Source organism: Bufo bufo, chromosome 1 (assembly GCF_905171765.1).
Source record: "Bufo bufo chromosome 1, aBufBuf1.1, whole genome shotgun sequence".
NCBI lineage: Eukaryota > Metazoa > Chordata > Amphibia > Anura > Bufonidae > Bufo > Bufo bufo.
Genome location: NC_053389.1, coordinates 532,287,217 through 532,300,221, shown reverse-complemented (window position 1 = coordinate 532,300,221; position 13,005 = coordinate 532,287,217). Strand labels below are relative to the sequence as shown.

Genomic DNA, 13,005 nt, shown 5'->3' with positions numbered 1-13,005 from the left:
TTTACTAATAGATTAGGGAACTGTATCATGAGCAACTCCAAAAACCTACATAGAGTTGCTCCCTTTACAAGCTGTATTGGTTTTGGTAATTGGGGAGAGAAGCCTCTATCTGTCAATATGGAGTAATAGTGACAGCCCACCTGACCACTCTATGGACAGAATATACACACAAAACAGTGCTGGGGAGCAGACATGGGGGACAAATCCCTCCCGCTTGTCCAGTGAACCACAGGTTTCATGTATCAAAACTGCCCATATTGCCTATATCAACCAATCAGAACTGCACTCTGATAAAGCCATAATCACTTGATGCCCCGTGGTTACCGTTCTGAAACTTACCTGGCCCCGCTAGTCTCCACACAGGATATATACACTGCAGCAAAGTGAATATGAATTAAAGTGAACCTAAACCTTTAAAACTGTGTCATTAAAAACTATTCTAAAATGTCATATAATGCATTTTTGAAATATAATTTTTTCCTGTTTTATTTACAAAAGGCATCTGAAGTTCAGGTGTCTATGGTGGTTTAGAATCCGGGCACACCTCGCTGCCCCTGCCTGTGCCAGCGCCACTCTGCTCAAGCCTTCCCTTCCACTGGGTCTATATACCAGTCTGCTCAGCTGTATATCATGCTGCCTGCAGACTGCACGCATTTCATGGCGACAGGTTCCCTTTAAGCAGATTTTTACATAGTAATACAAACTCCTGCTTGACTTCAGTTGCCTCAGATAAATCTGTTGCACTCTGTGAGGAGCTGCAAGTAGGGTTCCAACCCCGTTTTCAATGAAGCATACAACTACAGCTTATTTGGTTTGCAATTACGCAGATTCAGGTTTTTATTTGACTTGCGGCAATATTCATATCGTATAACGTTTCGGCACGCAGGCCTTCAGATACTGTACATGATAAAATAGAGACATTTTTAAGATATATCCAATGCATAATGACCATGAGTCAGTACAAATGATACCGTATATATTAACAGCATAACAAAACTTGATGACATGACAGACGCCTCACCAGTTCACTCAAGTGTGGATTACACAGTCTCCTTCTGCGTCTGCCTTCCTGCTACCAATTCTCCTTCTCCTTCTCCCAATCCTGCGGCATAGGCAAGTTCAATGGGTCTTTATATAAGCAATCTCTGTTTTCATGTGCCAGTATCTTAGCCTACCTACTCGTTATATCAGATGATCAGTTTATGTTACCAAGTCTTGACTATCACCAGATATGGTCCGTTTTTGCCCCAGCCTACCTGAGAGGACTATACCCTGCAAACCTCCAGTTCGGTCCTCAATTGTCTCTCCAGTTGATGACTTCATCTGTTATATACACATTTCTGTGATGTGACATCTATGTAGAATCTGATATACCTGATCGTATCAGACTACCTCCTTGATATCAAGTTTTGTTATGCTGTTAATATATACGGTATCATTTGTACTGACTCATGGTCATTATGCATTGGATATATCTTAAAAATTTCTCTCTCTATATTTTATCATGTACAGTATCTGAAGAAGGCCTGCGTGCCGAAACGTTATACGATATGAACATTGCCGCAAGTCAAATAAAAATCTGAATCAGCATAATTGCAAACCAAATAAGGCTACTTTCACACTGGCGTTTCTGGGTCCGCCTGTGAGATCCGTTTCAGGGCTCTCACAAGCGGTCCAAAACGGATCAGTTCAGCCCCAATGCATTCTGAATGGATAAGGATCCGTTCAGAATGCATCACTTTGGCTGCCTTTGGTCTCCATTGCGCTTTTGCGGCGGTCACTAAAATGCAGCTTGCAGCGTTTTGGTGTCCGCCTGACGATGCTGAGCCAAACTGATCCGTCCTGACTTACAATGTAAGTCCATGGGGACGGATCCGTTTTCACTGACACAATATGGTGCAATTGAAAACGTATCCATTCCCCCATTGACTTTCAATGTAAGTCAAGACGGATCCGTTTTGACTTAGACTTTAATTTTTTTTATGAATAATGCAAACGGATCTGTTCTGAACGGATACCAGCGTTTGCATTATAGGTGCGGATCCGTCTGTGCAGATACCAGACCGATCCGCACCTAACGCAGGTGTGAAAGTAGCCTGAGGTGTAGTTGTATGCTTCATTGCCTTCATTTCTGTAGCCACATGCAATCTTAGAGAATTGTGCTACAGTCAATGTAAGGTTTTCATGTACCCATTTCTAATTCCAGGTCTCTCTAAACAGAGAATACAATGATTTACGATAAACCTTCAGTAAATAACACAGGCAGGTTGCAAATATATATGGAGGACATGATGTAACAGACGGAGTACTGGAACCTATTTTACCTACCTTCAGTTCACAGTCTTCATTCACAGCTAGATTTCCAGGCTTTAGATCCTGAGGTAGAAAAACAAATGGAATTGTACAATAAGAAATGTTCTATAAAACCAAACTAACGTGGATATGAATTTTAAAAATACAAGAGGTTACTGGGCAGGTCTGCAGTTCTAAATGGAATACTCAAGACCCCAGGGGTTGACCTATCAGATCGGTGGAGACAACCACCCAGTAGGGCAGCCAATGGCACCAGGACATATCAGAGGATGTCCTGGCACCAGTGACCATGAGGATGCCGGGTCACAAGTCATGTTAAACTACAGCTCCACTTGTGAGTAGCTAATTACTAATGAAGATAAGCGGAGACATCATAAGGGTTATTATTTATTAGCTTTTTACAGAAAATCTGCTGCTGCGAACTACGAGGTAGCAGCTGGTACATTAGCTTGACCTTTTTCTTTTTATTCTAACTATCACATAACAGTAATCCTTTAGCTCATTAAACTATCCCCGCCATGTTTAGTACAAGTCCGCAATATGCCGTTCCTGTTCCCGGCCACCTGGATACCACCTGAGAGCGAATGCAATGTAAGACACATATACACTGAATAAATTGTCTTTTGAGCAGTTCTACCAACATAATTTGGGCATCTCACTTAATGGGATCATATTTTTTAGCTTAGGATGTGCATTTGCTTTACCTGAAAGAAAAGGTCTCAGCACAAGTCCAAACATAATTGGTGCATATCCGCTTTGCCTGAATTAAATGGATTAATGGTATGCGGACATCTTCCCTATATTCAGCAATGATTGAACAGGTTTGGACTATGCAGTGACATACCCTCCAAATGGTAACACCCAGATCTAACATTTACAGCAGGAATTACAGAGGGACATCACATCATAATTATGAGTAAAGATGCTCAAGAATTTATGTATTCATGAGTACAAGTGCTAAAACAGACAGACATTCAGGAGAGCAGAATAAAAACTAAAAAAATGACAGATTCCTACATCAGAATATTCTTATATTATTGCCTGTGCATTTAGGAAGCATACGCATTTGTTAGACATGACAGCAGTCACCAATACTGGGGAGGACTTAGGTCCTAGTCCAGGCATCCTCAAACTGCAGCCCTCCAGCTGTTGCAAAACTACAACTCCCAGCATGCCCGAACAGCCTACAGCAGGCATGCTCAACCTGCGGCCCTCCAGCTGTTGCAAAACTACAACTTCCAGCATGCCCTAACAGCCTACAGCTATCAGCCTACAACAGGGCATTGTGGGAGTTGTAGTTTTACAACAGCTGGAGGGCCGCAGGTTGAGCATGCCTGGCTTACAGGTATCAGCCTACAGCAGAGCATTGTGGGAGTTGTAGTTTTACAACAGCTGGAGGGCCACAGGTTGAGGATGCCTGTCCTAGTCTATCAGTATAAAACCATCTGCCCCAGAGATATCAACACCAGGATGATCGGTATATGGATGCATGTTCGTGGCACTGCAGTAAAAGGGCCTCTCTGGGCTATAGATATTGATAACCCATCTTCCACATAGGTCCTCGATATTAGATACCAATCGCTTTCGGGCTGCCACAGCACTGGTAGCAGACAGCGTACTGAGAGGAAGCAGGAGGCCATGTAGCACAGCTCCTATAGACTCCTGCAGAGTGTATGCACAGCGCCCTATAACAGCTGATCAGCAGTCGGACCCCCAACAATCTGATATTGATGACCTATGCTGACTATCTGTAGCCCAGAGAACCCCTTTAAATACAGTCATCTATAGTGGAGTGGGGTTGTAAAGTGAGCACTGTCCCACAAAACTGGTGACAGAGTCCCGTTAAATAAGGCATACCTCAGATAATGTAATGGAGTTACGGCACATCTCAAAGATTTCTTCCTTTTTTACATTTTACAACAATAGCATTATTTTAATGAATGTGATTTTGAAAACGCCAATGCAAAACATAATGACAGGAGGAACTGTTATATACACACAGGCAGGATGACAAAGTGCTAGTAGAAGCTGGGACTGTAACAGGGAATTAAGTCCAGTTTATTTTTGGCATGTTTCACAACCACGGGGGATAGTAAAGGAAGACAGCAGCTGGACCTGCTAAGACCTGATCCAAGAGAAAAAATACAGAATACGATGCAGTTCTTCAAATGGAATTATACCAATTTAAAATCTTTGAATAATACCGCCATCTAATGTACAAGAGATAAGAAGTTTATACTAACCCTGTGTATTATACCAGCCGAATGGATGTACTGCAAAGAGAGAATATTAAAGATTATCAATTGGCTCATTAGACACGTACAACATATGCAAGTAAGTAGCCATCAGACAAAGACTAACCTACCACGCTAAATTGCTGTGCACAAGTTAGGCTACTTTCACACTTGCGGCAGAGTGATCCGGATCCGTCAAAACGTATGCCATCTGATGGCATTTGTAAGACTGATCTCTGCCTGCTTAGTCGGTACGTGTAAATGCGCTTCCTGTTGGACTGTATCCATCCCTTTATAAACAGTCTTTCAGGTTACTGAACAATGTATAATTAAACCCATTCACAAAGTATGCAGGTAATGTATACTGTACAAGTCAAAGACACCTCACGCACACCTTGTAGCATTTAGAAAATACAATGTGCAGAATAGCAGTTTTAGGTATTAGGCGACATGCACACTGTGCAGATTACACACAATTTTTCCATGTGGAATTTCGTGCAGAAAATCAGCAGCATAACAATAGCAGAAAAGTTCTCAAAATCTCGCTTTTTTTACTGCATGTCAATTTTTTTAAATCTGCAGCATGTCAATGGTTTGTGCAGGTTTTCAGTGCAGATCTGGGGAAAATTTGCTTTGAAATCCTCAAGTAACAGGCAGATTTTGGGGTGGAAACGCTGAGAAATCAGCAGGAAAATCCACATAAACTACACTGCCGTGTGCGTGTTCCCTTTAAGGTCAGGCAGGACATGTGTACACAGGGATTACAAGTAAACAGTGCTTTATGGCTCACTTACGGTCACTGGTGCTAGAAGCTTCAGTAGTGGCTTACTATGAGAGTTCAGAAACACTGCACAAAAGACATCCCAATTTTGTACAATGCAGTAGTTTTCCCACAAAACCCAATGCATTACATGACCATTTATTTTATAAATGACTACATAGATTAGTGTCATCTGTAATTATATATATATATATATATATATATATATATATATATATATATATATATATATATATATATATATATATATTATATATATATATATATCTATCTATATATATCTATCTATATTTGAAATAATTGCATTTTTAGTAACTTTGAGTTCTACCTACATACAGCGGAGTGGATTGGCCATAGACCCTGCAGGGAAATTTTACGGTGGGCTGATGCCCCAGGGGGCCACCTAAATCCTCCTCTATGCCACTGACCAGGTAGCTATTGATGGCCACCAGAGGGCAGGATAGAGTGCTACACTGTGTTATTTGCTTCTGCTGGGATGGTATTTTGCACCATTGTATTGTTGACCCGCCTTCTGTTAATTTGGACATGCCTAGATAATGGGGCCACTTTAAGCTCCCAGTCCACCCCTGACATCTGGTATCTAACAAGGATAATATAAAAATGAAGCAGGTTAATAGCATGCTTTTTACAATGCTTATGAAATCGCTTCCAATTCCCTAGTTAGGAGAAACAAGTCAAAACAAGACTGAAAGCAAGTCAATCTCAAACAAGCCACAGCAGAAGTAGGGAATGTAGTTCACACCTTACAAAAGGAAAAGAGAACACAACAGAAGTTGCAGTAGTAATTGGCTGGATATACGGCTGGCAGATTTTGCCAAAAAATGAATCTCTATTTTTTTAATTTAAAAGGGCTTCTGTCACCCCGCAAAAGTCATATTTTTTTTTGGGATAGTTACATTCCTTATAGCGCGATATAGGAGAATATAATGGTATTACTTACTTTCATGCGGCAGTTTCTTTAGAAAACGAAGTTTTATAATATGTAAATGCGGTCTCTACCAGCAAGTAGGGCGTCTACTTGCTGGTAGCCGCAGCAGAAAACCGCCCCCTCGCCGTGTTGATTGACAGGTCAGTATTTCAAAAATCGCACGCCTCTGTTCAATCGGCGCAGGCGCTCAGATGAGGAGGCTCATCTCCTCAGAACTCCCTCAGTGCGCCTGCGCCGATGACGTCTTCTCTTTCGGTGATGTCATCGGCGCAGGCGCACTGAGGGAGTTCTGAGGAGACGAGCCTCCTCATCTCAGAGCGCCTGAGCCGATTGAACAGAGGCGCGCGATTTTTGAAATACTGACAGGGCCGGCCGGAGGAGGAGATCACGGCTGGCCCTGTCAATCAAAACTCAGAACCGACAGTATATTCTAACACAGAGGCGTTCCCATGGTGACGCTTCAGGTTAGAATATACTAAAAGAACTGTGTACATGACTGCCCCCTGCTGCCTGGCAGGTGCTGCCAGGCAGCAGCCCCCCCCTCCCTGTAGTTAACACATTGGTGGCCAGTGGGCCCCCCTCCCTCCCCTGTAGTTAACTCATTGGTGGCCAGTGGGCCCCCCTCCCTCCCCTGTAGTTAACTCATTGGTGGCCAGTGGGCCCCCCTCCCTCCCCTGTAGTTAACTCATTGGTGGCCAGTGGGCCCCCCTCCCTCCCCTGTAGTTAACTCATTGGTGGCCAGTGGGCCCCCCCTCCCTCCCCTGTAGTTAACTCGTTGGTGGCCAGTGGGGAAGGACCTGTGACTTACCAGTAGGAGGAGCTCCCGGCCGGACGCAGACATCGCAGCTCGCAGGTAAGTATAATGGTTCTACAAATTGCTAAGTAACCATGGCAACTGGGACTGCAGTAGTGTCCTGGTTGCCATGGTTACCGATCGGAGCCCCAGCGATAAAACTGGGACTCCGATCGGTACACTCCGCTGCCACCAATGATAGGGGGAGGATTTTAATTAGGAGGGGGAGGGAGGGGAGAAGGCCCACTGGCCACCAACGAGTTAATTACAAGGGAGGGAGGGAGGGGGGCCGGCCGCACTGGCCACCAATGAGTTAACTACAGGGGAGGGAGGGCCCACTGGCCACCAATGAGTTAACTACAGGGGAGGGAGGGCCCACTGGCCACCAATGAGTTAACTACAGGGGAGGGGGGGGGGGGGGGCCGCACTGGCCACCAATGTGTTAACTACAGAGGCGTTCCCATGGTGATGGGGACGCTTCAAGTTAAAATATACCATCGGATTGGAGAAAACTCTGATCCGATGGTATATTAACTCCTGACTTTACATTGAAAGTCAATGGGGGACGGATCCGTTTGAAATTGCACCATATTGTGTCAACGTCAAACGGATCCGTCCCCATTGACTTGCATTCTAATTCTGGACGGATCCGTTTGGCTCCGCACGGCCAGGCGGACACCAAAACGACTTTTTTTTCATGTCCGTGGATCCTCCAAAAATCAAGGAAGACCCACGGACGAAAAAACGGTCACGGATCACGGAAAAACAGAACCCCGTTTTGCGGACCGCAAAAAAATACGGTCGTGTGCATGAGGCCTTAATTTGATCACCCAGCCCTACCTGGATACACAACATATTTAGCTAGAATAGTAGTAGAAGACTCTCCCAGTAAACTGCAGGTCCCTGGGGGTCTCAGAGACACATTTTTATACAAGAAAAAAAAACTATCAATACTTAATACTGGGTTTCTGGTATCCAGAAGTGCAGGCGGCTATCAGGAATATGCTTCTATTACTCTAGCATCTGTCATATCTAGAAATTCCCCAGATACCAATTGGTGCAGAGAGAACAGCCTGCAAGGCTGCCGGGAATAGCAATTCAAGTGCTTTTGTGGTAACCCAATTCTCTCTCGCCAGGCAATGCTGACAGACCGTTGTGATTTGCGGCAAACACAATATAGCAAGTTAAAGGGGTTGTCTCACTTCAGCAAATGGTATTTCTCATGTAGTGGAAGTTAATACCAGATACTTACTATCGTATTGTGATAGTCCATATTGCCTCCTTTGCTGGCTGGATTTGTTTTTCCATCACATTATACACTGTTCATTTCCATGGTTATGAACACCCTGCAATCCATCAGTGGTGGCCGTGCTTGCACACTATAGGAGAAAGCACCAGCCTATGCGACCTCCCACGGTCCCGGCCACCAGAGAGGCCGGCGCTTTTTCATATAGTGGGCAAGCACCTCCACCGCTAATGGATTGCAGGGTGGTCGTAACTAGGGATGAGCAAACTTTTGTTTCAAGTTCAGCGTACAAGGTTCGGGTTACCTAAGAATTCCGTTATGGATTCTGCTACCATGGACCATAAGTTATGGTCCGTGGTAGCCGAATCCACAACAGAATTCTTAGATACAACAAACCCGAATCTTGTAAGCCGAACTTGAAACAAAAGTTCGCTCATCCCTAGTCGTACCCATGTAAACGAACAGTGTATAATGTGATGGAAAAATGAATCCAACCAGCAAAGGAGGCAATATGGATAAATCACATTACATTAGTAAGTGCCTTGTAGTAACTTCCTGTACATAATAAACGCCATTTGCTGAAGTGACAACCCCTTTAAGGATGCTACAATGCCTTGTCCTTACACAGATCTATTGTTTCTGGGCAGCAGATCCCAGTTTTCACAGAGGGGTCTGCTTCCAGAAATGATGATTTTGGCGTTTGCTCATTCATCCGATGACTGACCATTGGGAACAAGTGTTCATAGGAACATACATTCCCGATAATCGGCCAGTGTAAAGGGGCCTGTACACAATTCAATGTAATGACTCCAAAATGGAGCATTACCTTACCCAAAAAAGACAAAGATATAACTAATGCACAGTAATGTGAAGTAACAGCGGACTGCAAGATGTCTGTCTACAGTATGTAACCGAGCAGAGCTCTGTATAGGAGCTGTACCACAAAAAAGTAAGATCTGCCAAGTGGGTTTAAAAAAAAAAAAAAAAAAAAAAAAAATCATACAGAAGGTCTTATAGACTTTCACAAAATTACTTGGAATGGGTTTCAAAATCTATGACATTACAGTTTCTCCCTTTAACACGGCAAAAATACTGCACAGGGAACCTTGACAAGAGGCAAATTTCATAAAGAGTTACAACCAAAACCCAGCAGACGTGTTGTTCCAGAAGATTTTAATTTTTTGTATTTTAACACTGCATAAAAAGACACCTTCAGTTCTCTGTGCAGGTATTTAAAGGGTTTTCCAGGAGTAAAATATTGATGACCTAATCCTTCGGATAGGTGATCAATATCTGTTCATTTGGGGGTCTGACTTCTGGCACACTCGACAATCATTTCTTTGAAGAGGCCGTGGTGCTCAGGCCAGTGACATCACGTACAGTCAAATGACATATGCGCATCCCATGCAAATGAATGCCCCTGGACTGCAATACCAATGTATGGCCCTGTGCTTGTTAAAGGGAACCTGTCGTAAACTTTATGGTGTCCATACTAACGTCAGAATAAAGTAGAGACAGGTGAGTTGATTTCAGCGGTCTGTCATTTATAAGTTAAAACGAAGTGGTTGCCGAGAACCAACATCACAATCATTGCAGACTGGGCCTGGAAAAGAGTCCCGGCCACCTGAGAAGAGTCCTGGTTATTCCTGAATTCCAGCCCTCCATACCGACCTTCTGATGGCTGACAGGCTTCTACCTAGTTTTCTCCCTTTCTCCCTAGGAGAGAACTGCCAATCATCAGCAGATGGGTGAGAGAGCAGGAGATTATGGATAACCAGGACTCTTCTCAGGTAGATTTGACTCTTTTCCAGGCCTGGGCTGCAATGGTTATGATGCTGGTTCTCAGCAACCTCTTACTATTAGCTCATGAGTGACACACCGCTAAGATCAGCATTTCTGGCACTATTTTATGCCGCCCTATTTTATACTCGCGTTTTGGCTTTTCGTTTGCGAGATCCGTCATGGGCTCTCACAAGCAGTCCAAAACAGATCAGTTTTGCTCTAATGTATTCTGAATGGAAAAGGATCCGCTCAGAATGCATCAGTTTGCCTCCGTTCAGTCTCCATTCCGCTTTGGACGCGGACACCAAAACGCTGCCTGCAGCGCTTTACTGTCCGCCTGACGAAGCGGAGCCAAACGGATCAGTCCTGGCACAAAATGTAAGTCAATGGGGACGGATCAGTTTTCTCTAACACAATCTGGAACAATAGAAAACGGATCCGTCCCCCATTGACTTTCAATGGTGTTCAAGACTGATCCGTCATGGCTATAGAAGACCTAATACAACTGGATCCGTTCATGACGGATGCATGAGGTTGTATTATTATAACGGAAGCGTTTTTGCAGATCCATGACGGATCCGCAAAAAACGCTAGTGTGAAAGTAGCCTAAGCTGTTTGAAGGCCACAGCGCTCACTGGAGCACCACAGCCTATTCAGACAGCTGACTGGTGCCGACCCCACCGAATGTATAGTGATGACTTAGGCCTCATGCACACGACAGTATTTTTTCAGGGTCCGCAAAATGGGGTTCCGTTGTTCCGTGATCCGTTTCTTTGTCCGTGTGTCTTCCTTGATTTTTGGAGGATCACCAGGCATGAAAAGTGAAAAAAAAAAAATCTAAGTCAAGTTTGCCGGACACGAATCACGGACGCGGATGCCAATCTTGTGTGCCTCCGTGTTTTTTTGACTTGAATGGGTCCGCGAACCGTTGTCCATGAAAAAAATAGGACAGGTCATATTTTCTTGACGGACTGGAAACACTGATCAAGGACACGGATGACAAACGGTGCATTTTCCGAGTTTTCAATGGACCCATTGCAAGTCAATGGGAACGCAGAAAATCACGGATAACGGAACAACGGACACGGAACCCAACAACGGTCGTGTGCATGAGGCCTTATTCTGAGGATGGGTCATCAATATAGTAGTCCCTGAAAACGTTCCTATAGACCAGTGATGGCGAACCTTTTAGGGACCGAGTGCCCAAACTGCAACCCAGAACCCATTTATTTATGGGAAAGTGCCAACACTGAATACTACAGTCCAGTATAGTATATCTTCCATGTACTTTATCATTTAGCTATAATAGCCTGCCTACATTCAGTGCGCTGCCTGTGCTGTCCATAGCGTGCCCTGCACTGATGAATGGCAGGAAAAGTCTAAGACATATTGGTACACCATAGACCTTATCCAGGGAGTGGGTGCCCACAGAGAGGGCTCTGAGTGCCGCCTCTGGCACCCATGCCATAGTCTATAGCAGTGGTGGCAAACCTAACAGCAAACATCTGGCTGCAGGGTTTTTGGCTTTGAAAACTTCAGCAAAAATACAAACAGTTCTGCATTAATATTTGCAATCCAAGTGTAGCTCCACCACGCATCTTTTGATGTTCTGCTCCTGGGTTTGGCTTACGAATACTGATGCCTTGTACTGCACCAGCTACCAAAATACTTTGCAATCTTATAAGTACATCACAATAATCAATCTACATATCCTATTAGTTACAATTTAACAGGTTAGAGGTTTTCTGGGTCATGGCATTATTACTTTACCATAGTCCTAGTAGTAAGAATTTTGTTGCATTTCTATATTTTTTTTTTTCTCAATACGATTCACTGACCATTTCCTTTGGTGGTAGCTCCGCAGCCATGTATGCTGTATTAACATGGGGCTTTGTTGCAGCTACAGGGTAGATATTGTGAGACTCCCTTTTCCTGCATTACAACTTTAATATGTTGTAACTACTGAACCCTACAATCTATTCAATTACTAAAGGGCTCCTGATATTGCTGACCTATCCCTCAGGAGATTTCTAATTGGTGGGGCTCTAGCACCCTGCACCACCCAATGATTTGTTTGTTCCCTGCCGCTGCTGGAACTTCTAGAGCAGAGCCGCAGTAACCCAGCCCAGTCACTACACTTTGAACACGGCTGTGTTTCCGGCTCCATTCAAAGTGCCAGTTGCAATCATGGAAGCCAGTGATCAGAGGACAAAGGTCGCACCTTCTCTTTCTTTACATCTCGAGTTGGCATTTCACACATGTAGCCATCACCCTGAAGATGGTCCATGTTGGGTGCGTTCTCACTACAGAAGAATGTTCCAGTTGCCTAGACAAGGGGTAGGAACTTCAGGCATGGCCACCTGTGATTTTATGGAATATTTACTGCTGTTTTCACACATAGGCTCACTCGGACATAACCCGGAGTTAGTACTAGGGCTCTGGGGAGAAAAAGTCTGGATAAAGTCTGAGACTGATATTGCGGATGTGTGCGTTCACACATACAGTGGAATCTGGAGTTTACCCAGAGGGGCTGTAAGTGTGAATGGGGCTTTAGATGTTGCAGTTGCTATTGACTCAACTGTAGCTCAGACCCCCTGACTGCACCCAGATTTTTTCCCCCGCCCCCAATGAAAAATAATGATTTCTGGAGTTTAGCGCCGCAACGATAACATCTATGAGAAAGTAACCCGGGTTTCATCAGAACTGATGAACTCTAATTGGACTGCAGCGTGATGTGCTGTCTGACAAGCCTTGTCACTTATGGCATGTATTATGACACATACTGGAGGGTTCACTTCAGGAAGACGGCTTTAGAAAAGTTTCCTAGGTAACAAGCTTTCAGGCAGTTTGAATCATTTTGTCCTTGGCTTCCAGATTCCGACTACTTCCTAAAGCAGGGGGTGGAAG

At 44.2% G+C, this 13,005-nt stretch overlaps 1 protein-coding gene across 1 annotated transcript in view; it reads right to left on the bottom strand.

Moving 5' to 3' along the window:
• The window catches only part of MAPK12 (mitogen-activated protein kinase 12), a 95,723-nt gene that overhangs the window by 22,937 nt on the left and 59,781 nt on the right, over positions 1-13,005 (bottom strand). Inside the window, exons 5-6 of the mRNA XM_040411996.1 lie at positions 4,557-4,586; positions 2,329-2,376 (exon numbers count right to left, since the gene is read on the bottom strand). Coding sequence (XP_040267930.1) covers positions 2,329-2,376; positions 4,557-4,586 — 78 coding nt within the window. The remainder of the gene's footprint in view (positions 1-2,328; positions 2,377-4,556; positions 4,587-13,005) is intronic.